This window comes from Chelon labrosus (assembly GCF_963514085.1).
Source record: "Chelon labrosus genome assembly, chromosome: 4".
Lineage (NCBI taxonomy): Eukaryota > Metazoa > Chordata > Actinopteri > Mugiliformes > Mugilidae > Chelon > Chelon labrosus.
Genome location: NC_140340.1, coordinates 11457209 through 11484392, shown reverse-complemented (window position 1 = coordinate 11484392; position 27184 = coordinate 11457209). Strand labels below are relative to the sequence as shown.

At 42.2% G+C, this 27184-nt stretch overlaps 1 protein-coding gene across 1 annotated transcript in view; it reads left to right on the top strand.

Annotated features, from left to right (window-relative positions):
- Positions 1-27184, top strand: part of ca16b (carbonic anhydrase XVI b) — a gene marked incomplete at its 5' end in the record, with an annotated part of 102842 nt that overhangs the window by 8048 nt on the left and 67610 nt on the right. The window contains one exon of the mRNA XM_084542212.1: positions 13465-13569. Coding sequence (XP_084398338.1) covers positions 13465-13569 — 105 coding nt within the window. The remainder of the gene's footprint in view (positions 1-13464; positions 13570-27184) is intronic.

Here is a 27184-nt window from a genome sequence, read left to right as displayed (position 1 = left end):
CGTTTATTATTTTTTTATTTTATTTTTTTCCGAGGCGAGGGAAACCAAATTCAAAAGTAGGCTATCTGTTCCGCAGGGCTCATCTCCCCTGTCATGAATTATGGCGACAATCACTGAAGATATAGGATTAGGCTGCGCATGTTTTATCAAGCCAAGGGTGCTGTGCAGAATACAAAATAAGCTTGTTGAATGAAAGTCAAGGTGTGTTTGATGAATTAAATCTTAACCTTTGCATAAATTATATTCTTATAGTCTTGAGCAGATGTAGCGAGGGAAATTTACCCTCTCGCCAGCGTGTGGAAGTGTTTCCTTTTTGTTAGTATGCATGCGGGTTGGTTATAATTCAAAATGAGAGCGGTGCAGGCTTTAAATATATATATGTATACATATATTAAAAAAAAAAAATTGTACACTTTACTCGCTCCTTGAAGCTCTGCAGTGGCAGTCACAGGATAGATAAGTGTTTTGTTTGAATTGAGCACAGCAGCAGAATATTTGAAATGATGCCATGTAAACCTGGAGAGAGAGAGAGAAAAAAAAACACCTTTAGTATAGCTTTCATGCAACTGAAAAGTCCAACGGTGCTGTCTATTTTTAGCGGACTACTTTTTTCAGTATGGCTCTTTAATTTCGTGGCAGATATTGGATTTTGACGCTGATGTCAATGTTTGAGATGAAAAAATAATTGGCCTGGATCTCTTTATTTTTCTTACAGGAGGCACAAGAATAAACAAGCCTTTTTGATTGATTCTTATCGATCTGCGACCGAGACGGTTTGCCGAATAATAAACTTAAAGCTATGTACTTAGGGATTTATGGATAACAAAAGCAGCATCGGGTCATAAAACATCTCCAGTACAAAGAAAGTCACGTTAACCCCTTGTTGTTTTAACAGGAAGTGGAGGTAGTAGATGTAGAGGTGAATTGTTAGAGGTTTTTGATTTAAAGTATGGGTGTCTGCTGATGCTAGCAGTGAGGGACACCAGCAGCCAGCTTTGCGACGAAGACCGAAGAATCGAGAGAAGGTGTCCAGAGACGACGCACAGGCGCTAAAAGTAACAGAGCAGCCGCACTGCTCCTAATAGCCAGCTGCTGTTGGTTGTCGAAAATCCAGGATTTTGTCGCGTTCGGAGCTCACAGCGACCCAAGAGATTCACCCAAGCTGTCTCTGAACGTGCACGACTTTGTGAAAAGAGCATTAACAGCCTGTTCGGCTTCACCGCAGATATTCGGACCGGCAGCGTCTCACCAGCGTCGCTGTGCCGTGGGATTTTTCGAATCCCCAGCAAGGCGTACGAAGCACTTTGCACGCCGCACATGCAACCTAGCGGGATTTCAGGACCATTGCGCTTTAATGGCGAGTTTAAAATACTACATTGGCGATGTACATGTACTGTACAGAATGACGTCAAAAATACCTACTGCTGTTGACCTAAAATAATCGAACTTAAACTTTAGATTAAGCAGTGGACTGGATTTGTGTCCCAGATATTTAAAAAGCGCTTTTAATTGTGCACCTTACCATTTCAATCGACGCCAACGCACTCACATATTTCATAATTGATTTCCTTATGGCTTTTCCAACTCTCGACTTCAAACGGGAGGACGTATTCGTTTAAAAGTAGTGCGATTTGGAAAGTCAGCTCAAGTAAATAAGGATTTTCCCTGTGAAATTAATATGTGTTGGCACCGTGATACCCAGTTTGGGAGTTTGGATCAATTTCAGAAACGTCCAAAATAAATGGATAAATAAAAATCTGAAAATATGGTGTGCAGTGATGGCGCTATTCTAGTGTGCTTACATGTTTCGTGCTGGAATAATCCAGTAGGTTCCACATATCAGTGTTGATAATGAAATATTAATTTATTAAAGGTCATTCATTACGAGTACATGGCATAAGTGGCAAATAAAGATGACTGGAAGTAATCACAAAGCTTATTAGGCTGCCAAACTGACAAACACCGAGTAGATATCCCCTCTAGTGTGGAACTCATTTTATTAATTCCTTGTCAGAAGCTTTTATTTTTTTTCTTCCTTCCCTAAGTTAACACCCTATACGAGATCAGTCCCAAGGCTCATTCCTTGGGGTTAAAATGAGATTGATGTTCTGTTTGTTTCTCAGGTATCTCTCTGAGAGAATGCTCTCAAACAACAACGGGAGGGCCGGGGTAATTGGTGTTTAACCGCGTTACTTGAGAGGCAGCAACGCATTTCGGTTGGTGTTAGGCCTCTTCCAGGTGCCTAATACGTCGTAATTGAAATTTCACCGTTTCACAAAAAGACCCACGTGAAAGGGGTCTGCGGTGTGGGAAAACTGAGTCATCGGGTGTGAGCACTCGGAGTAGTTGGTTAATTTCGGGGATTTCCAAGGGAGAGGATCTGCTGAGTTGGATGCTTTTTTTTGGAGGCAGAAAGGGAGTTTGGAGACTACCCTATCGATCCTGTTGACACGCTCCCCTTTGGGGAATGCAAATGTTTCTCTTCTTCAACACAAACATTCAAACCCTCCTGGTAGTGGAAACCTAATTAACTAGGGATTTGAATACCGTGGCCTTTTCCTTTGACATTTTCATATTTCAGAGAGACATTATTTTACGCTTCCCCTACAAAGACGACTTTCGTATTTATCAGACAGTGAAATGATGATGCGGTCAACGGTTTACTCAAAAGACAAAAAAAAAACCCCCGAAAAAACAAAAAGTGAAACGCCTTCCGGTTGATCCCCGGATAATTTTAGCCGTGCTGTTGTACAAATTGCCGTGCGACCGCTTATCTGTCAAGCGCTGGTGTAAGCTGAAGGTGTGACAGCTGCTGTATATTTTTGCCACAGCTAATCTAAACCTCACAACATACGTGTTTACCGCAGCAGAGCAGACCTATCCCAAGGTAGGCACTAATCACTCAGGGATTCCAGATATCATCTGTCCCCGCACTTAACAGCCAGCCAGCCAGCATCAGGCAGGTGGAAGCCAGCAACCAGTCTGCTGCATCAGCCTCGCTGTTCTCAAGACAATCATCTGTGTTGCTGTAATGTTTAGAATTAAATGCTCTGAATAGGCCTTATGGCGCCACTAACATTACCGAGTGCCATCTTGTTAAAATGGAAGTGGTTGCTTTGAGATAAAGAAAGATTAATCATGCATTTAAGCCAATGAATATTATAATTGTCCTGACAATAGTCAGATTAAAGCAATTTTATTCAGTAAAGAGGATTCAGAGGGCAGTATTGAGGATATTCAGCTTAGCATTAGCGGGACTTCACCCGTCACCATGTCCAAAGATAACAGGAGATTTAACTGATTTGTGTAAAGCAGCAACACTTGGTGGAGTAAGAAATTGGACAGAATATTTCTATTCAATTTACCGTTGTTTTTATTTTTTGCAGAGAATGGCAAACATGAGCTAGATGCTCAGATAGTTATGCTGACTACTACATAACTACTACTACATACCCTCTATAGCTCTTGGAATGTACTTCCAACATCTTGAGGAATATCAGTCTTCAACGCCGCTGTGATTTGTCCATGGGAGCGCAGTACACTGATGCACTATTCTTCACTGCCCTTAAAACCGTATGCAATGTTGACTAGACCATCAGGCTCTGGTTTTACAGCTATTTTACAGCTTGGATACCTTATTTAAATATGTTTTGCTTATATTTCCTAATTCTTTGTAAAAGTGTATTGTCGTCTTTGCTCGGCTCACCGTTCGCTGCTCCGGAAGCGTCCTCTGGCACAAGGAAGTTGCGTCTTATCATCAAAACATCCCCTTGAACCAACTTAAAGTGCACCTTCTCCATTTTATTTCGATATTTCATTGAGCGTGCAATTAAGAAAATAATTGGAAGACTGCTCGATAGCGATTTGCGGGTCTAAAACAAATCAGTCACCGCTATGTTTGTCTCGTTTTAAAGGTCGCGATTTAAAAGCTTATTCACATCCGATGAATGGCTTATCGTGAGAGAAGCTGGGACAATATTTCCTCTGAATTTGGTTCGCATGTGCATTCTCTCGCCCGGCATTATCAGGTCATAAGAACTGCAGCTAAATGGCCTTGCACGTTGGCTTCGACGCTCAACTGTGCGGTGTGTGCTGCTGGATTAGAATCATTACCTTGAATCCCAGCCAAGCGCCCCTTCATCTGAATGCTGTTTTTCAGCCTTTGTTTGCTCCTGCTCTCGTGCGCTCTGGATCTCATGTTTATTAGGCTCCGGTTTGTTTTTTCAGCGAGTTTAACTACATGTAGAAGGAGATGAAATCGGCGCCAAGGTGGCTTCGGTTGACGTTGAAAATGTGTATGGGTGTCTTTTGATAGTCCGCTGTTGATTGAACAGAACACCGCCAAGCTGCCACGTAGGAAAACAAGGCCAAACAAGAGTGTGAGTGTTGAGGAGCCGTGGTCTGAGCAGATGTCCTCGTTTGTCGTGAGTGTTGTGTTGGCATAGATGACTGGTACTGCAATAGTCTTGTAATCCCTTTTGGCTAATTAGTGGCCATCTTACTGCGGCACGCCACTCGATTTCTTCCATCGTGATACCTCCCAAGTTAATCAGCAGGAACATTTTTCTGGATTGTTTAGATCACGGCTATGCTTTTATACTTCTCCTTGATCTTAGGTGTGAATTTCTTCTCGTCCTTCTGAAGGGCTTTAAATGCACAGCCGGTACGACGACAGGTTGGAATCCATTTGTTCTTGAGGAAGAAGTACGCACGACGCCGCCAACCTTGACTAACTTCTCTGCCATCGACAATGCCTAACAAAGTTTTATTTTTGACTCAGAAAATGTTAATTTCCCCCTCAAATTAATCAAGTTGAACAGTGGGAAACGTACTGTAATTTATTTTTTTGCGTTCTGAAAAGAGGTGGGTGGCTACCGGAAACCGAGAACAGCTTGGTGCGAGGAAGCAAGGATTTAATTTTCTTGAATTACATTTCAGCGGGTTATTCCTGGGCAGTTATTATATAAAAACCTGATGGCAGATAATGATTTGTCATGGGGGCCGGGGATGCATACAGTTCATTGTGAATGAAAAATAAGAATGGACCAGGCATTCGGTAAATTGGCTGCTAATGTCCAGTTCTTACTGCAGCGGAAAAGCATTAATTGTAAAATGTACTGGCGTGGAGCCGGCCTGTGGGTAGATTTGCCCCTCATTACTTGAGCCAGACTGTATTTACATCCTGGTCATTGTACAGTTCCTTAGGAGGGGAAAAAAAATAATTATCTGCCATGCATTTAACTTTACATACTTGCGAGACGACGAGAGGTATCAAGTACATTGCCGTTCATGGTTTTATTTATCGCTTCTAAATTCAGCCTTCAAGTATTGATTAGAGTCCAACATCAAAGAGCATTTAAAGAGGAAGGGAGGAGGTCTGACTGCTTGTATGGCCCCAGGCAGGCATGAGGAGTCTGTTTGGAAGTGATGCATGCTAAGTCCTTGTGCAGCGGTATTATTTATGGCTAACATTGAGTCATTTGGCTGGCGACCTGAAGGTTAGGTATTTTTCATCAGCACCAGGCAGCCGTTTCTTTCTTCGTTTTTTTTTCTTGCCGAGGCACATTTCTGCAGGTATTTGATTCCAAACATTTTAATGAATTTGCAGCTGTATTATAGTGATAATTTACAGCTCGGCAGACAGTGTGCCCTTTTCTAGACGCTTTCCTCAAAACCACTTTCCTGCAGCCGCGTTCTCTGGCTGCACTAGCTTGTGATCAAATAACTGACCTGCCGGTATCAGTGTCACTCTCTTAGATGGACCCATTTACATTACCAGTAATCAACCATCACCATCCGCGAACTCCAGTAATGTGCGAGGAGTATAATGTATCCACCAGAGGCAGCTGAATTTATTTCAGAATCAATAACTAGACAATTCAAGTGGGGCTGCACACCGTGTCCTGAGGAATGACCTCATAAGATCTTGGCACTTAAGTGATCCAATTGCCACATATTGAAAATTGAAAACTCACTTTACACAGTAAATTTCCCCGACAGTGTCAGAGCAGTTATGTACAGTCCTGCCACGGTGTATGGAGACACGTTTGAGGATTGTTTATTGTAGTCTGTGAAAGGAACAAGCTATACTGGTCTAGTAAAGGTCATAGGCATGAATTTGTTTAATCTTGTTAATGGTTTTCATCAGAGCCCCCGATGCACTCAATCAGTGATCCCTCCAGCTATTTAATGCACTTAATTCACTGTACTTGGCGTTGCTTTGGAAGCGCATTTAACGGCAGATTGACACACTTCAGATTTACTGTATAATTTCGCCGTTTCTGAGGAGGCTCCAGACGTTGCAGCTTCAGCCCGCCTTTCCAGTAAGTGGCTATGTTAAGCACCGGCTCCTCAACAGGAAGTCATGCAGTTTTAATTCATAAAAGAGTCAGTTTTGGTCTGACAATAGAACAATAGTTCTTTACTGGCGTCTCGTGAATAGAGAATAAATGCCAGGATGTGTTTTTTGTTCTGTCTCTCTTTCTATTCAAGGCAGGGGGAATACACTGGAGACTTTCATCTAGACCTTTTCGCCCACATGCTTTATCAAAGTCTGACATTTGATGTACCATGTTTCTCACTTATTCCTTGAGGTAAAAGGTTTAAGGAGAGTGCAACTCATGACACACCGCGCCGCTCAGGCCTCCTCACCTCTGACTTGTAATATTATAACGCAGATAATACGAATCTTGGCGATAAACCTCGGGAAAAAAAAGTTGCCGGGGAGTGCGGGCGTCTGAACCGTGCGTGGGCTGAGAGTTTGTGACACGTTTGGATTTGATGATAATGAGATGGCCTTATCCAGTTTTCACCAGATAAGTTTGCACAAAAGACTGCAGAGCAAGTGTGGCATAATGAGAAAGTCGAGTGTGCCTCCTTTGCCCTTCCTTCCATTCTGCTTGCTTTGTTGTTCAAGTTCCCTAATGAAACACAAACAAAAATGCTTTCTGTTTGGGAGGAGGTCTTAGGCGGTAATGCACACAATGCTCACAATTGTGTGTTTATCGGCAGCGTTTCTGGGCTTGTTTTTTTTTTTTTTTTTTTTTTAAAGTCGGTCCTGAGTTTCTGTCACTTTGCTTCTTCTGCTTGTCTCTACGTCTCACTGTGAAGTCGTATTTTAGGATCTCAACGTCTTATCTCCGAATGTAGCAGTAGCACTCCCCTGTCAATTAACATGACGAACACAAAGCCAGACAGGACTGGACATGTACTTGTACACGTTACAAAAAAAAAACAAAAAAAAGGATTCAAAGAAGCGTCAAGGGAAATTTAAAAAAAATTCAGCCGTGCAACGGTTTTAGCACCAGACTAATGGGTTTAATTTGACTGTAACATGGCTACATTTTTCTGGCCTAAGGACGCCGATGTCCTCTTTGCTGAAACCGCTCGTTTGCTTTTAGCTGTGTCGGTCTAAATATCTGCATTGGGATTTGAGTTGTTGTTTTATTATTTCTGAGTTTGATGTTTCCGCCCTAAGGCCCCGGCTCCCTCTGCGCTGTATCTTTGGCTGATCTTGGCAGTTCTCATGTTCCCGAGGTCCTTGGTGTGACTCGAACACTTCCGGGGATATCCAGCCACACTGCCTATTTCCCGAGGAACGAGAAACACATGCACTCACAAGACCGAGCTCCACTTACATCATTTCTGCGCTCCTCTGCTCCGCAGAGAGATCTCCAACCTTGTTTTACCACTGTGGCTTGTACTGTAATAACGGGTAACCAAGCTCCGCACGCTCTGTGGATACACTTGAGGTATTTGGCATTAAAAATGAAATGAGCGGATTTGAAATGGAGGTGTGTTTGTCACGAAGATATGTGTTAGTTAACAGGAAGTCCTTACATTTGACAGTTGATTCTATTCGTACAGACAGCAGCTGTCTCTTTCAGTATGCACACTTTTTTTCTTTTTTAATTTTTTTTCCTCCAGATATACAGTACATAGCGATTTCGTATGGAGACGACCCTTTGCGCACCCGAGACGCCTGCGAAAAACAACAGCTCACTTATGTTTAGTTCGATTTCAGACGGAATAATGTAAAAGTTGTTCCGACCGTAGTTTGTGTAATTAGTAAATTTAATGATATGCATTCTCTCTCTCCCTCCCTCCCTCTCTCTCCGTCTAATTAGCGGAGAGAATGGGGATGGGCGCGGTGAGTGAGCTGTGCTTCCCTCTGCCACAACTGCTCCTGTCAAAACGCCTGTGCTTTATGTGTGTGGCTCCATGAATGTAAAGCAGGGCAACGCTGAAGGAGATTGTGAAAGATGTAACCGTTCTGACTGACTCGCTGGGAAGTATTACTCAAGCGCACTGTTCGGCACATCGCCTTCATTAGGCGCGTGAAGGTGACGTGCGGCGCGTGATTGAATAGAGTGCATACTGTTTGGGGGCTTTGGTGTTGCCAAGAGGTACTTTTCACATACTTTTTTTGTTTTGTTTTCTGGTCCTGGTTAAGCGGTTAGGTAATCGCACGGCAGACGGCTGAAACAGTCCGTGCGAGCTAAGTTGACTTCCTTTGATAGCTGTGCTGAAACAAAGTGATATTTTCTTGGTGATAATGGGTTTTGGCAACATAAAGTAACACCAGTGCCGTGTGGCTACGAGGGATTTCAGAGTGCTGCTCCTGGCTGGATCGTTAAAGATTGTTAAAGAGGTGATAAAGGTGCGCATAAATCACAGCGGCCCTTGAAGCCTGTTGATAATGCCGTGTGTTTTCTCTCGTGGTCAACAAGTCCCACGATTAGGCCAAAAACCGGCGACGAATCCGTTGATCTCCAGCCCGATGTAGCCTTAGCGCCCGCAGACCTCAATATTTGTCAGAACCAATTAAAACTACATCACTGAGCCCCACGCTGTTGTTCCTTGGGCTCCTTCCTTCATTACCACGAGCACGGACGACCGTAGTTTATCCCACATACGCCGTCCTGCTGTAGTAAATATTCATTAGAGCACCAAATGCCTGAGAATAGCCCCCAACAAATACTCTGTGTACTCCTGTTAATAGGGTAACATTTGCTTAAAAACAACAGCGCCCAGCTGTTTTAGGGAATCATTGTTATTATTATTATTGTGTCGAAAATGAAACTATGTGTTTCTGTCATCAGTAGGGAAAGTCTGAACGACTGAGATGCAGACTAATGCATTGCTGGGTTTCAGTGCTTCCATGGGATTTGTTTATAATAACGAAAACATGGAATATCGACAGCTTTATCCTTTAAAGCCAAATGCTGTCACTGAGGATCGGTACAAATGATAGATTACCAGATGGCTCCTTGTGTGCCAGCCTAGCTGACCTTTATTTTTTTTATATTAGTCGAAGCTAGACAAACTAGATGATTTGGAAAAAAAAAAGAAAACAGGTGTTCTGTTTTGTATACCCAGGGTTTTATTTTCTATTTTCAGCTTCTGAAAGACATTATCCTCCTTTTGGATCATGATGCACTTTTCTTGTGCATGAATCACTTCTATTTTATTTATTTATTTATTTTTATCTCCATCTCTATGTTAGTAGAAATCATAGATGTGTAAAGTCTGCATTATTATGCACACATGAGTTGACTGTATTAAGTGATTCCATGATCTGGGAGAAAACAAATCCCGAGGCAGGTTATCGCTTTAAACACCTACCGTGCGCAGTTTAAATGTGCGTTTTACTTGTGGATGGAGGAATTCATCGCGTTAAATGCACCGGTTCTCGGTCACAGTTGATCCGTATTACATGGCCATTGTATCCCGGGATGTATTTGATAGATGAATCCATCCCCAAATAATCCTCCAGGTGACACGATGTTTCCAGCCCGGCTATCCTTCACACACCTGAAGCTGACGCCGGTGTTGAGATTGATATTTTAACTCCATCCCCCAATGACTAATGCAAGTTAAATGCTCCTGTGGTTGTTGTTAGGCTGCTGTTTTTCAAGGGCTCTCAGGGGTTCTTGGCTTGTTGTTGAGTGTGATATTATGGAACAAATAGTAGGGCTTAATGGTGGTGTAGATGATTTAACTGCCCTTGGGGCAATGAAAAAGGGGAAATGATTTTGCAGACCTGTACAGTGTACAAAGGGTTGTTATGTAGGTGTTTTGAAGCCTTTTATTTCTTTAAAAAAAACAAAAAAAACAACTCTAATGTAAAAACAAACAACAAGTAAATCCCGGCCAAACCGTGTATATTTAACGTGTCATTTAAACTACCTGTTAGCCGACATAATTCACCCTTGCTTTTTCTGCGTCTCAGATTTATGTTTATGTTGTATGAGTGCAGCAGCTCTCCCCAGTCTCCTCCAGGCCCAGCACAAGACTGTCTGCTCTGCTCTATCAGAGACGCTGTGGCTTTAATCCTTTGCCCACAGGGGACGGCTGACATGGATGTGTGTAAACTGTTGACATGGTGCTGTCTCCTATGCTCTCTGATCAAAGACAGTGCAGCCCTCCTGTTTCACAACCTGCCTTCAAATATGCTCCGAATCTCGCAGAGACTCCCTCCCGCTCGGTTTCACACTCTCCGCTAACCTGTGTCTCCCCGTAATACATTTGTGCATCTGATAATAACAAAGCAGCCGTTTATGACTTTGCCCGTGCAGCCTCCGTGACCTCCCTCTAAGCAGTGAATTTGATTCGGAGAACGGGCGGTGTAAGTTGTTCGTGTCTTAATGGCAACCCGTTTTTTTTTTTTTTGGAGACTGGAATGCACTGACTTTGAGTGCAAGAAAAGTCTCGGCCTGATGTTGTGTTTAGTTCGATTAATATCCGGTAATGATGCAACTATTAGTAAGAGCTGCGCTCGACTTATGCAGCTCTGTGTGGGTGTGTGTGTGTGTGTTTCCATTTGATGTGCGGAGATGCTGATCTCTCCAAACACAACTCACTGTGTAAAGGTTTAGCTTTAGTTATGCAGTGACTTGTGCTACCATTCTTTGCAGGTTGGTAGAGTAGCCTAAAATTGAACTTTAATTGTAAGAATAACGTTACTTAAAAATAATATTACAAAAGTAAAAAAGTAGTCATCCAAAAGACTGCTTGAGTACGAGCAAAATAAAAAACAGTATTTGGTGAAAAGACTATTGATTGTAATGTCTGATTTATTTATTTTTTTTAATTATGTAATCAGACAAAAAACATAAAATAATGGGCAAATTCAGGTATTTACAAATAATGAAATAGTAAAAATAAATTACAAATTATGGCACAAATCTCACTGTTGGCCGTTGTGGTCATGTGACTGCATGGCTACGTCTGATTGGTGAAATGGGGTCATGTGATATTGTTGCTACGTCTAGTAGCCCAATGTAGCGGAGTGAGAGTAGCGTCTCTTCTTCACAAATCTACTCAAGTAGAAGTAAAAAGAATGCTAACTACTCTTATATAATATATATCTATATATATATATATATATAGATATATATTAAAAAGTTACTCAAGTAAATGTAACGGAGTAAATGCAACTCGTTACTACCTACCTCTGGTTTCAAAGTTGCCTTTATTTAACCTCCTGAGATCGCTAACATGTTTGACATACAGTAGTTGTCATGGTTACAGTGTTGCGTTTCATGTAAATTGATATTTTAAAGCTTTTATAAAAGATTAATCTACCTGTCTAACATGTGGTAAATAATCTACATAATATACTGTGTATGTGAATATTTAGATATATATATTTTTTTATTTTTTTTGGTGTAAAGTCATTGTGTCCTGAAGTGTACTGTTTATGTAGAGCTGTGTGAGAACAACCCGACACCAAGACACACATGAATAGGCCGTTCTGGTAGCTTTAGTGCATTTTGGATGCGAGATTAAGTGTCGTGCCAGGCTGCATATTTGTAAAGGAAACCGCGTGAGGACTTCTAAAATGGGGGAACACAATATTGAGTACAATATGTGACCGGTTGTACAAAAAGATGGCAAGACAGATTATCTAAATGGATTCAGTGACTAAACTGCAGCAAGTAGCTATGATTCCTGCTTCCATTTTGAGTTCAGCAGATTGTCATCTCGGGTTTTGTTTTACTTTTTCCCTGCTGTTCCCTTTACACTGAAACAATCTGCTCGCCCGATTGTTCGCATCCTTCTAGCAACAGGGAACCAGCATTAGCCAGTCTCGTGGATCTGAATGCCACAGTGGGTTGTTTGACTGCTTAAAGCAACACAAGAACACTCTTCTTTTGCTCGTGCGCCTGATTGACAATGGCTCCGGCTAGACATTTTCTCCTCCGCCGGCACCGGCTCCATCCGCTGCGGAGCACGTTTTCCCCAATGAGTTAGATTGTTGTAAGCGTGAGGCTACATGCTCTTGGGAGTGTGTACGCTCAAGGACAATTTGTGCCCCTAGCATTCGCTCCAACTCTGTTGACGACGTTTGATTTCTTTGGGGCGATTTTCCCGAAGAAGCTAAAGAGACTTTTGTGCCTAAAAGACATGAAGCTGATTGTTTGCCCTCCTGGTAATACACGCTGTCTTCATTTTACTGATTCAAGTTTCCATATAGGAGCTTAGCAGGGAAGCTGTTGTGACATGATTACAGCCACGTGCATTGTAAACATATTGACCGTCCAGCCTATTTATTTTTCTTTCCCACACTAACTCATGCTGCGAAGGATGTGATTGATGGTGCCTGTAAGAGATCAGGAAACGTTCTGCACATCAGGATCATTATCACCCATTAATGCTTCGTGTCAAATGAGGGAACCTGAGCCCAAGGCATAGATTTTATTTTTTTGCTGCACGCGTACTGACTACTATTGCTGTTGCCTTCGTTTTGGTTGAGTGTGTGAGGCTGGGAAGCTCAGGAAACTGCTATTTGTCAGCGTGGCAAGGCAGGCAGAGGGACCTCAAGGTGCCGGGCAAAAAGTTCTCATTGTTAGCGCGTTTCAGTCACAATCACCTCCAGGGGTCCTGGCTCAGAGGAGCTGCAGGTCGAGAGAAGAATTCGAGGCGAGGGTGTTTCTATTAAACTGAAGTGTAAAAGTACTTAAGCTTTCATCTGCAATTTAGAGTATATAAACTCAACATTGATTTTGGATGATTCACGCTTCACACTGCGGCAGTGTGTTTAAATTTTCAGTGGCAGTTTTTAATTCAGTGCCAGCTGCAGTGACGGGTACTGTATGCCTAAAAGCTTTCCCGTTGGGATCGGTGGGGGCCTGAGATGATTGTGCTGATATGGTTTGTATTAATATCACAGGATTGGGGTACATTTCCAAAATCAATATACAGCGAATCCAATATGTCATGTTTGCATGGGAAACAGACAAACTGATGTTTGACGCAATCGTTCCAAATGTAACTCAAGTAATTCCCAGGCAGATGGGACTTTGTGTTCATTTGACAACATTTCATTAGCCTCCAAAAATTCTCCCACTTTGTTGCCGACTTTGAAACAGCCGTTGCGTTGTCGCGGCGTTTGTTTCGGTTGTTAAGAGAACTTGTCTTTCCCCCGTGGATTTTTCTGACCTCTTTCTCTGCCTCCCACAGTGGCATCGGGTGGCCAACCTCACCACGCAGTAGGCGGCCATCATGGAGGCACGGGCGTAATGAGGGAGAGGAGGACAGCTGGTGACCCCTACTGGTCCTATACAGGTGAGCTCTCATTTGTGCGCTGGCCGGAGCCCAAAGCAGAAGCGGAAATTGCTCACCTCCTGGCTGCCTGGCCCATCATTTTGCTATTTTTGTCTGCTGTTTTGCCTGCAGCCCCTGTTCCCTCCTCACTGCTGCAGCCAGAAGGCTTGATTTAGGCATTAAGTATTCATATAATAGCGTACCTGTGCTGTATGTTTTCATTGCTCTTAATAACGGTAATTAAACTAATGCACTGGGGGGAGGAAAAACACAGGCATACAGCAGAGCTAGTTAATGTTCAGATTATGTGGTCGCCTGCTGTGATTAACTACAAATAATTACTTTCTTTAAAATGTGTTTATTTACTAGGTATAGATCAGGCATACACATTTCATCACTTGAAATGCATTAGGATAATTTTTTTATAGACATTTTAATAAAAACATTGCAGATTTTTATTTTTATTTTTTTAAAAATGGTTCCATTTAGTCACATTTAGTTGTGCAGTTGAAGCAGTCATCAGCTGACCTCAGTTTGTACTGAAAAAAAAGGTTTATCACAAGTACAGTGGGCCACGCTATGAAAAATCCTGATTGGTTGTTGTAATTGCTGTGTACATTATTGATAATATGCATGCTGTTAATGTCGAAGTAAGTGCTTCTGGATATTTAGGTTTGCCTCCGCCTCTTATTTCGCAGCCATCTACCTTAACAAATTGGAAAGATGGATGAACGTGGCGGCCCAGAGTGAACAGTCTGATGTATGCTCTAATGGATGATTCATTATGTGCACTTTTATGCCCATAAATGTTCCCGGAGTAGTGTGTATTTGCATGTGTGCGCTCGGGTGGCTGTCTTAAATGGGCGGCAGTTGAATTATAAGCTTTGGAAAAGCAGAATGTCTTTGACAATAAGTGCATTTAGCAAAACATCACTGTAAAAATACGGCCGTTGATATAGGACGTCAGAATGATCACTTTGAATTGTCAGAGGCGAGTGTTTTGACTCTGCAGAACAGGATTTAACATTTGACACCGTCATCACTAAAATTAAATGTAAATTGCGTTTCCTGTTTTCTCGATGCTCAAAACTAATGGAGATAAATTTCCATTTTTCTTGTCAACAAAAAACTGTGAGCTCTACTGTATAATATCATGGCTCATCTGTAGCACTTTAAAGGCCAAAAGTAAAAGCATTCGAGTACCTGCTGAGCACTTGAAATCAGCAGGTTTCATCCACCATGCGCTGGATTCTGGCTTGTAATTACTCTATCAGACTTTAAAAACATGCAGTACTTTGCAATAGTCACGCTAGCTCTGCAAAAGTCATTTTTATTACTTTTATTTAAAGAGTAGGGGAAATAGATTTCCACACTATTGCCCGTTATTCTGTTTTCTAAATTATAAAATCCTGGCATTCTAAAAATAAATTGATCATGCAAGCAGAAGTGTTTTTCATGGTGTTCGGAGCAGGCAGCCAGCGCAGCCACAATGTTTCCACTGTGTGAGAGAGCGAGCTTGATGTCGTCGAAAGAGCGAGGCAAGAAGCATGGCCTGTGAGCGAACGCGCACTTCTACGCAGAGCTGCCTCTGTGCCTCGCAGCCTGCAAAATAGCTCTTCCCCCCCAAGTGCCTTATTACTGCACCAAAATCTAGACCGAATTAGTTTCAAAGAAAAGTGGCACTATTTCTGGATTGTATACGTACGTGGCATCAGAAATAACCAAACATTGGGACTGTCTGCACATTTATGAGTTTTGCGGTGATGTAGTTTACAGGAAGTCTTCTCTTTGGAAGGAAGCTGTACCTTAATGGCTGTGTTTACTGTTGTTTTCATGGACACAGTGAACAAACAAGGTTGCAGAGACATAGAGAAACTGGAATTGTTGTTTTTTTCTTATAAATGAGAAAAACAAAATGGGGACTGACAATAATCTAAAACTAATAATTATGTACATCGAGGAAAAATAATACGAGTATAGGTAGCACCTGTTTTCTTTTGGGCAGGGATATTGTGAGCTTTGTTTTTCTCACATTTTGTGGCGTTTCTGCTTGAATGAATTGCTCTTCATTGCATTTGGGTTTGATTTGAATTGATATCTGGGAGCTACACTGTGAGGGCCTGATGATCTCGTAAAATAAAATAAAATAAATATTGTATCCTAAGCAATGTATTATTACTTGATATATTAATTCTCCTTCCGCATATGTTATTTTTTAGCCATTGTCAGTGACTGATATTACCTGTACTGCCACTAGAGGGCGATTGCGATATTTTACGCTCCGTATCTGTGAAGCTGTCAATCGGTCCATCACGTACAGCGTTGCATTTTTTGGCTCGTCCCCAAGAGTTTGACACGCTCAAGACATTGGCCATGTATGTGCCCACCGTGTTTGAATCAACATGCACCTGCAAAGCTGCGTTCCCAAAAGTGAGGTTAAAAATAGTGTCCGAATGGAAATGTAACTTATCCCATTAACCTAACGTGAGTATTTTGGTGTTGTGATTTTCTTGGTTTTACTTTATTTGTATTTATTTGTTCACAGGCTACTTTAATTTGATGTGAAGGGTAACATATCCAACAACTAAGGCCTGTTGCTTTTTTCTGTCATTTGTCTTTTCCTGAGTTCAGTAATATTCTGAAGGCCGGATGTGGCCGCGGGGCGCCAGTTGATGTTCACTGGCATATGTTGTTTAGAATTTAACATGCATGCTAACAGTTAGATTTAAAAAAACAAAACAAAAAAACAGTTGTCAACAAAATAAACATCTAGGTTTTTGTATTCGGCTGTCAAATATGGTTAAAAATAAAAATGCTCCGAGAACACGGGAAATTGGAATATGGAAAAGAATTTTGAAATGAAAAAAAAAAAAAAAGACTCGGACCCCTGATGTGGTTACTCTGCTGCAGGAAGAGTAAGATGTTGTTTTTTTTTTTTTTTTATTTTGGCATCGACCATATGCGTATATGTTCTCTCCGAGCACTGCTTCTCATTCAGCTATACACACGCCAGTGCAAACACAGGCCTCTGTTGGCCATCAAGCCGCTCCGATGGGAAATAGGGGTTATTTGCTTTGATCGAGGGCACCTCACTGGAAGAGCTCAGGAAGGGAGGAGCAGTCAGTAAAACCGTATTTACAGGTTCCAAGGTCCAAAAACACCACCTTGCAAATAACTAACTTGGTCCCCCTGCTAGGGGAGTGCATCGCGGCTCTGGAAATGATTATACTGATGGAATATTTTTTGCCGGCGACGCGGCAGTTGTGGACCCTAGAATCTCACGGTTTTAGGCAAGAAAATTGTGCAAATAACGGCGAAAAAAAAACGACCGGAGCTTACTTTGGGCTCAAATTTGTTTGGTATTCATGTCACTACCGATAGTGGACTCTCATGATTAGCTAGTCGACGCAGTAAAAGAATGTTTGCTTTGGCTATCCAAGCATGGTTGAGCTTTTGGTATAGGTGTGGGGTCCTTCGTAGGAATCACTTAAAGCTTTATTCTCCGTAAACATCCATGAATATAGACCTTCATTATATAGTGAACGGTTTTGGCTTTCTGCTTTTGTGTGTATCTAATGACGAGATGAAACCCTTTCAGTACCATTTGATGAAACACCATTATAGCAATGCAAGCTTTTTGGCATGGGTCCTTACAATCACTTACGAGTGTTTATTTGCTGTTTAATTAAATGGCAGGAGGCTCAGAACAGTAGGGATTAGCTGAGGTGGTAAACCACTGAGAACCTGATACGCCTCCTCAGTTGATCAATTTAAGTTGTACCTGAGGGCTTAACCAATAGTCACACTCTTAATATATGGCATTTGCTGTGTGAAATGGCGCCGCTGCTCTTTTCCCCCCAAAGGTCAATGTGTATGTGCGTGTTTTTTTAAATGATGTCGGCGCTCGCGGTGTTGGATTTAGTGGAGGTGGCCCAGCTCTGTTGTGTAGAACGCCGCAGGAAAGCATAAATGCGCTGTTATATTTCCCGTTGCCTTGGTCGGTAGTTTGTGCTCTAAATTGCATTGCAGCTATCATTACGTGCGCGTCTTAGATTTTACTTCCTGATTGCCTGTTGAGTCGTTCTTTCTTAGCGCAGGTCCAAGATTCTAGCCGAGCACAGTCCTGTCTGAATATTCACGTCAGGTTCATTTTCTAATTAAGACATCACACTTGGCACACTCCTTTGGTCAATTAAATTTTGGGGCCATATGTGTTTCTTTTTTTGTTTTACTTGACAGACTGTTGTGTATCTCTGTGTAAACAGTGCTTCAGGCTGTTTCAATACTTATATTTAGTAACCTTCCTGGATAAATATTAGCCTCATGTAATGTGTTGTGTTTTGTACAAAGTTGCATGCATGCTAAGCAAAAGGCAATTTGTGGAGGATAGGATCTTATTTTTTTATTTGAATTAGTTCTACTTATATATATATATATATATATATATATATTGTGAGGTTGTAAAAAAAAAAACCCAAAAAACCTACACGGGGTTAGGGAGTTAGCTGGCATGGGTTGAGTTTTTGGACATTAATTTCTGGCCCGTGCAGACCACTAATTCCTACCAGGGAAGGCAGCTGGCTGATTGTACCGAGAAAAAGGGAAGCATTGAGGGAACACAGAAATGTCCATTACTTTGGGAAGGTAATTAGTGGCTAAGGCTGTGAATAGGGCACAGACAAGCGTGCCTTAGCAGCTAAATGGTTATTAAGGGCATTTGCTCTGTGCAAGTGAGTGTAGGAGCAAGGCACACAGCAGGGTTAGCCCGAAGCTAGAAGGTACTGGTGCAAAACAGACTTTGGCCCTTTGAGCCGTACACACAAGCGGGTAACATATAGGGGAGCAAGGCTTTCCTCGCTGCTCACTGTGTATCCAGACTACTCTGGGAGAGAGCTGTTTGATGAGATGTGAAACACAGTCTCAGATACTGGAGCAAAAACACGAGAAAATGTTAACAATGTGGAAAGTTTCTTAAACCGCTTGCTCAGATGAGATTTTTTATTTTTTTTTAGAAGGTCAAATGTGGTGAGAAAATGTCATTATATGATCGCAAAGCTTATGCAGCTCTTTAAATATTTGACTTAATGGTTTTAGACTGTTATATTATTTAACTGTATTAATTCCATCAGCAGAATAAAAATGCATTCCCTATTTTCCACGATAAGAAAGAGAGATAAACTGTCGGTGTGTGTGTGGGCTTTTTTTTTTTTTTTTTTTTAAATGCATTAGTCCTATGCATTGTGAATGAGGCACACAGTGCAATGAAAGCTCTTATCGGTCCATGATATGTCACCTTCCTGTGTGCTTTGATTATGAACCTCAATGCAAGTAGCCTCGACACCCACACCCTGAAATCTGATTAAAAGTTATTTAAGGCATGCTGTGTGTGTGTGTGTCTGTGTGTGTGTCTGTGTCTCTCTGTGTGTGTAGGCATTTTTCATAAGAGGGATGATATCATACTCACCGTAAGACTCCCACAGGAGCAGGGCTATGCATCATTCTTTCCCCCTTTTTTTTTATATCTCCGCAGGTTTACACATCATCTCTGTTAGCTTCTCCGGCTTCCTTTATCAGTAGCTTTTTTTTTTTTTTTTTTTGGGTATTTATTTTTTGGCCTACACGCGCAGTAGTTTGCTCTCGAATGCTCTCCTGTTGATTTATTGTTCTAGTTTAATTACAGCACAACAGTTGGACCACCTAAACATGCGTTTGCAGAAGCATTACGCTTGATCCCATCTAAGAGTGTGTAGAATGAAAAGAGAAAGCAAATAAACGCCAGCGCTAGGCGTAGAAAAGTATAAGAGATTAACGCACCAGAGATGTTTGTCGATCTTTGCATTGTGAGGTTTCGTCAAGTCTTTGCATTGCATGTCCTTTCGGGTAGATATGAAGCGATGATTCTCTGTGAAAGATTTATGTTTTTTTGCTCTGATCACCGTAATAGGTTATGATTTTAGTTGGGAAGAGGGATAATTGCGCAAAATTGGGGGGAATTAAAAATGCAGCAAAGAGCACATGCTGCTGTAGCCCGAATCCTTCGATGATATAGTGGTCTACATCCACAAATTAATAGTATAGCTTAAGGCTTTGCATCTCGGTGATTCCTCACATTAATAACTCACTAATAGCTCCGTGCTTCATATAGATAGAGCTCCCACTGTCTTGTTTTTTTCTTTTTTCATGCCGCAGTTATGGATGTTTGGATGGAAGCCACCCTGACAGGCTGCTGTAGCCACTGAAAGAGCCTGCGATTGTCTGATATGTGTGGATTATATTTCCCCTCAGCCTAACTGTTTTATTCCACTTCAGTGAGGTTGCCCATGATCATTAGCAATCTTTCCACTCGTGTCTCTCATAATGAAGTGAATGAAGTGTCATTTTCAATCAACTGCTATGTTGATCCAACTTAATTAGTACTTTAGAGGATACAAAACAAGATTAGGTAACTCACTGTTCTTGATTGCTAGGGCTGTTTGTTTTGCCTTTAAATTAACCCTCAGTTCCACTGCTACACACATTTTCTTTAGCTTCTTATTGTATTTCTTCACTAGTTGAGGTCCATCACATTACTGGTGAGCAAATGCAAATGTCGCTAAAAAAAACCAAAAAAACACTGATCCCTCGTTCTTAAAATAAACCTGTCAATAGTTTATTCACTCTGCAGCTGTATAAATGATCGTACTATAGTTGAATCTTTATAAAGGCACATCCTAATTTGAACACCATGCCACGGGTCTGTTCCTCTCATATCGTTAGTTGTGACATGTTAAACCCTGGGATGTAGCCTTAAAGTGGCTGGGTGCTTGTGGAAGCAGTGCATTTGGTCTCTTGTGTCTTGATACCCCTACAAAGGCTTGAGGGGAAAGAGCAATGCCATGTTGTCATGGTGCCCAACAGAAGGAGCTCTGCCTCCTGGAGGTAATGAATCGAGAGGAGGATTGCTCCCCGTAGACCTCCATGTATAAGAAGCACTTGAGTTTAAAGCAAAGCTCCCCTGACTGTAGGGCCGTGTGAGAGGAAAAAAGATTGGGGGGGGGGAGGGGGGGTTCAATACAGAGATCCAGGAACATAGTCCTCAGGGATGAACATGAAAACACAACTTTTCCCCCCGATAAAAAAGACTAGCTAATAAGCTAAGACGAACTAATTTTTCCGTGAGCTTCAGAGGTCTCACTATGCCTCGACTGATGAAATCTGTTTTATTGCTAATAGTTTTACACCTTTGAGACAATAAAATAAGGGTTATTAAAGACATTGTGAGATTGGTTTCACATCATGAATCATAATACACAAATGCCTTTGTCCAAATTAACACACACCCCAAAAAAACAATTGTTTAATTCAGATCCCTGCCAGAATGAAATACTTTTTAATGTCGGCTGAAAATCGAAGTTGAATTAAATTTCCAATTATCATACCGTCCAGTGACATTACCTTCAGCTACACAGTACCTCACAAAATGTTCCAAACAAAGTGACTGTAAGTAATATCAATCTCAGAAGGGGCGGCCTAGTTATCTAATATTTTTGCATTACCCAGGTGGAAATGTGCATTAGGAAGTCATTATGCCTTAAACTGATTTAGCTCGGGAAAGACACTGCAGCCACTCTTTTCTTATACACGTCATCTGATTGCTGTGCACTCCAGCCACTATCCATAAAACTGCAGTCTGATGGCCCAACCACACACCGATTCTTGTTGCCTGCCACACCAAGGGCCTGGGTATACTCGATCAGCGCTAGTTGGTGCCGTGTGTACACAATAGCGACACAAAAAGCATTGTGAAGTGCTATTTTACGTCATACCAATTATACGCTTAATCAACCAGTTGGAGCAGCTCTTCTCGGGATTCCGGGACTTGAGGGCAACACACACTGACAGGGCTTGACAGCCACTAAAACACCTGCATCCGTTGTTTTCTATTTATGCTTGCATGCTGGCAGCGTCTTGACAAACATCGTTGCCAAATGACACGTCAAGTGTCCAGAAAAGCAGCACATTTGTCATATTCACTCTCGGAACTGGCAATCCCAACATGAGTGCTACTTCTTTCTGTATGGAAAATTCGTGTGAACTGTAGCCATCAGGGGATGTGGTTTGTGTTGCACTTGAGCGTTGCTTCCACTTTTCCTTTGTTTGGGCTATAGGAGCTGTGTTCTTTTACAGTGTTTGCGGAATCTGTGGACCTTCTGAACTTCGGTGCGCTCAACCAGAAACATTACTTTGCTGCCTCCCGTATCCACAGCGCTTTCTGGACTTGATTAATTTCCTCCTCCTGGGGAGAACAGTGAGAGATTCATCTGTCTTACAACCTGCATTTATAGTCACAGCCATTCCACATGATGATGGAAGCTTAACACAACATCATCTATATTCCTTGGTTCCTGCTGATGTGTTGTATCAACCTGTAGATGTACCTGCACTCATTTTCTGAGAAAATGAGAGGTGCAGGAACACTAATTATTAAAAATGAACTTTGCTGGGGCCCAAGCCGACTCATTATTCATCTTGGTTATTGCTAGCAGTTTGGATCAGGCTTCGTCTGCCAGAATTGGTCCATTTGTCTCTGTCAAGGGTGGGCCCTTGACAGATGTGCCAATATGGCTGCCGAACTTCTGTGCTGGGGGAGAGGCATCTTAATTCTCCATGATGTATCACACTGGCAGCAACCAATTTAGTAGAATTGAGCTCCAAATCATTTTACTTCCCACTGCCTCTGACAATCTGTTTCCTTTTTCTAGATGAGGTAAATATATTAAGGATGGAAATAAATTAGGGAATCCTGCACCCTGGGCTACTACAGTATCAGTGACTTCTTGTTGGTTTGTATTGTTATTGTTTGAGTCCTGGGTTGGTGCCACCGGGACACATAAAGCCAAAGCCCCAGTACACAACAACTATGGCAAATACAGCCAAATTTTCTGGTTTCCCTGTTTAGGGCAGATTGATGCGTTGCACTGACGGGTTTGTTGTGTAAACCTAATCAATTACATTTCAGGTGTCGCATGGCGTTAGTGTGCCTTGCGGCAGCATATTAGGCTTAGTTGGTGGCGCAAGTCCAACTTAATGGACGTGGACATGCTCGGCCTTCGGGGAATGCAATATTGAGGATGTGTGAGATTGCCAGCCCACAGGTTTCCTCTCTAATATGGTTATGCTGATGAGCTGGAATGAGCTAGATAGCGGCTCAGCAAATTTTTAAACTCATAATCATGACGACTCACTCGGTAATGAGTACACATCCCCCTAGAGGTGCGGAGTTAACTGTAGGGGGCGAGGCTGTAATAGTGACATAATAGCACAATTTTGGAAGACGTGCAATGCTTCCCTTGAATTATGAAATAGTTTTTGATTGATGATCATTTGCTCATATGCTGAGAGGTGTGTTAGCATAAAATTGTCTGTAGGCCTTCAAACCACTGAGTAACTGTACAGAAGCGGTGGATGGTGTTTAGTACTGCATCACTTCTGGTTCACTGGCTCTCCCAGGCTTGTTAGACCGTTTATCCTGTGCTACTATCTCTAGTTACACTGCTAACTATTGATTTCTGTCTGGGTTCTAAATTATAAGGCCACTTTCCGTGCAACCATGTAGCCATTGTTGTCCCTGCTTAGCTTGCAGAACAACTGCAAGAGTAATAGCTGCTGAGAGGGTGAGCTGAGCATAGAAAGGCTATAGCTCAGAGTGGTTCAAGCCTGTTTTTGTATTATTTTGAGGGCTAATGGTGCCTGTGGGCTGTGCTATATGGTGTCTTAAAAAAAAAAAATGTATGCACTCAAAAGGCACGAATTGTATATTTGTGACTGAGATAATATCAGGTCTAAAATGTGCTTTATGAATCACAATTATTATTGTTTAACTCTTAGTTAAAATAAAAGGCAAGGGAGATACAACTGTAATTTCAGTGAAAATGTGCATGTAAACAGTCACCAGTCAAATGTGATTTAAAAAAAGAAAATAAAAAACATTTGGGAAATTTGGTGCCTATGGTTTCAAATCCTCAGTCGTGCTCTTGAGTCAGTGCAACAACACGAATGGCTTGACGTTTCCCCGTTCCGCTGTTATAAAGCAGATGATTGCCTTTTTGGGGCGTGACATGTGTCATGCAATCATCTGTAACGTGGTGTGGAATTTTCCTTTTGATTGCTATTCAGGATTCTTTGAGTGGCCTTTCCTTTATAGCGTCTTTGCTTAAACAACACTGAATGAAGCCAAGGCACTGGCACCGTGAAATTCAAAACAACTGGCACCATTATGTTTCTGCAATCTCAAAGACATTTTTGTTAATTCAGGCTGATCGAGCTTCATCTCCTCACAGTAGCAGCTAGAAGAACACTCGGGCCTGTCATCTTTTGTCTTGTGCAGTCTCATGACTCATTTAAGTGGGAGCTCATATACCTGCAAGGGATAATAAATAATGTAGATGTATCATGAAATTATTGGGGTAGAAGCTGTTCTTCGCATTCTAAAATGTGTCTAAACCTTTTGTGCGGTGCTCAAACACCCTCACTCTTTCTTCTTTCAGTCATTTTCAGTTTCGAAAGGGGGAATCTGAAGATTGTAATCCTGCAGTGTGTTTGATTTATAAAAGCTCGTGCTGAATTATGCGGAAAAATAATGGCGTGCAATTTTCAGTAAAAGGACTGTTTATCTGTTATTTCTGTTTTTACAATAGATTATTGGCAAACAGCAGAGGAGAGAATCTGTAAAGCCGGAGGGCAAAGAGCCACTTTGCCAGTCATCCATGTGCACACCAGTGTACTTGGTATTTCAACCATTAGCTGCTTGGCTGACGTCAACAAGCTCATATTTTAATTCCACTGAGCTGGAATTAACAATAAGCTGGATTGATTTCTTAGTGCATGCGTTTTTAAGAGAAGGCTGTTATAATGTTACGACATAGAGTCAGTGAATGGGCATTGAGAATTTGGATTTGTTGATGTTGTTGTTGTTCTTTTATAGCACTTTTATTTTGTGTTTTCATGTCCATACCTAGAGACCTGCCTACGGCAACTTTAAATTTAAAATGACTTTAGCCGATCTTCCCCAGCATTCACCTCTCCTTGGGAATCAATTTTCTGCTTCTTTATGTGAGCTCCCTCCTCCCGTCTATTCTTTAATTTCCCTCCTCATCTGTCATTCCAAATGCTGGCCGCATCGCCGTTCCGAGCAGGGGGTTTGCATGTGGATGCTATGGGCGGAGTGAGGAGTGAGAGACACGGACTGGATTAAGGCTTGATTTAAAATGGCTGCTCGCTGTTCTTTAACCCAACACTCGTCTGGGGGATGTGGTCATGTGCAATCTTGTGATTTGCGGCCTAATTAGCGGTTTTGGGGTACCCAAGGCTAAAAAACCTGCGCCGTTTCTCCCCGAGTCGCCTTCAGTTTCCATTTCTTCCACTTTCTTCCCTCCCTGCGTGCGCTGACTGACACGTGTACCCACATCTGCACACACGTTCTCCCACTCTTAAGCTTTAAAAATCCAAGCAAAGGATGACTGTGAAAAACCAAGTGAGTAAGCTGCAGACACAAGGGTTTAGCTGCGCAGATACAGGCTTCTCTATACTGCCAGTTTATTACGGCAGAAGCAAATAAAATAAATACATGTTTGTTTAGTTCAGGTCAGGGTGCACAGGTGCAAATCAGGAAGATAATTTGTTTACCTCTGCCAAGAAGGTTACGCTAAGATGGCCCCGAGCTGTCTGTTATGGTCCGTTACCTAACTATCTCACATTAGTGGCTGGATTAGCTGAGACCTGGCTGTGTTTAGCCAGTCTCTCCAGAAAGTTCATGCACCAAAGGAGGAAGGTACCTATTAAATGCGAAGACCCTGCGACCTCTCCTGCACAATCACCATCATACAAACTTCGGCTGTACACGGTCATTCATGTATTCATTACCCAGGAGGCTGTCGCGGTAATGGCTACCTGGGGAAATTTTTAGGACTTGGTCAAGCGTTTCATGTTTTTGCTTCGCCTCTCTTTCTAATCTCACCGGTGGCTGAAAGTATTACATTCTACAAGTTATGCAACAAGCTCTTGTCACACTCATAGAAACATCTAATTCTTGGCGCTGTGTCTTTTAATTGTTATTTGGCTTCCTTTTAAGCAGTGAGTCCCTGCCTTATTATATTAGTGCACATTTATTATTAAGTCAGCTGGATTAATAGATAAACTATTCCTTTAAAACTGGCACTGTAGGACCAAAAACTTAAAATGGCAGCTCCTGCAGAATGATATATAGACCCTGGTGGAATATATTTCCAGATAACATGTGATCTATGGGGTCACTGTGTGGGTGGAAATCTTTCACCTCCACCTGCTGAATGTGGCTAATGGTCTGCTTAGTCCCGACCTCATACTGCAGGGTCATCCTGACGCCATGAGAGGCAGGTAAGTGAGAGGTTTCGGTTCGTCTCGTAACCTCCCCCCCCCCACACCCCCCACCCCCTAAGAGACAGAAGCCTCCTTATGCTTGTCCTGGTTTATCACTATACCGTGACCTGCAGTCAGCTCATTCTCCTACCGCTGAGCCCCTCAGTCCCAGGAATGAGGCCCCTCTGGCAGGTATCTACCGCTGCCCCCTCTGCCCTCCCTATCTGATGGCCAGCTGCTTAATGCGAGAATAATGACACAGTTGGATCTGTTATCTTTGGGATGTGTTTGGCATTTTGAGCTATCCTAGCGGTTTGGATCCTGGGATAAGAATATCAGTCTTTCTCTAGTGCCACCACCCGACCTGAAATACCTCAGATTGGATTGATTGCGTTGGTTGAAATTTTATACAGATCTCCATGGCACCCAGCGAATGAATCCTATTGACCTGGGTGACCTCTTCCCTGACATTTCATCTAGTGCCACTAGCATCTCAAGCTTTTAACTTATTCATTGAAATATCTCCACATCCACTTGATTGATTGGTTCAAAACTGTGTGCAGACAATTGCTGATGTTCGCATTTATCGCAGAGCACCACGATGCCTAAGCACAGCCCTGCAGAGCCATAAGGTGCCGGGTTTTGGCGCGTCAGAACTAGTTTGCAAGCCGTGTCCGACCACGTCGGAAATCAGACGTGTTTTTACCTCGTCTGAGCAGTCGTGCTGGAAGGTGGCATGTCACGGCCTGAAGTGTTTGTGAATACCGCTTTCGGAAAGCTACAGAAATGGTCAGACACAGACTCCCCAAACCGATGTTGGAAAGATGCGAGGGGAGGGCGACTCTGAAGCAATCCAAAAAGCAGATTGGATGGAGTGTAAAGCCGGCTTTAGACTCGCTACAATATGCAACAGTCGAGTTAGTCATTTGGCGTGAAAATAGCTGAAGAGGCTGGGGTAGGGAAAAAGCACACAGATCTGGACCAGAAGAGAAATGTAAATGTTAAAAAAGTAGTTATATACACATCCTAATCTCATGAGCACGATGGGTGTGTTCCTCTTTGCCATGACAGAATGTGTATTTAAAACTGACACGAGACAAAGAGAACAGCATGTATGGACCCCATTTCCTCTTACACGTAATTGGACTGGAATGATTTAAACTAACCAGCAGGGCATTATCATCATTAAAGTTCTGCACTCTTCGCTAGTGAGTCGAGAAAGAGGTCACAGTATGCCTTCCCTAATAGTCAGGTGCTGAAG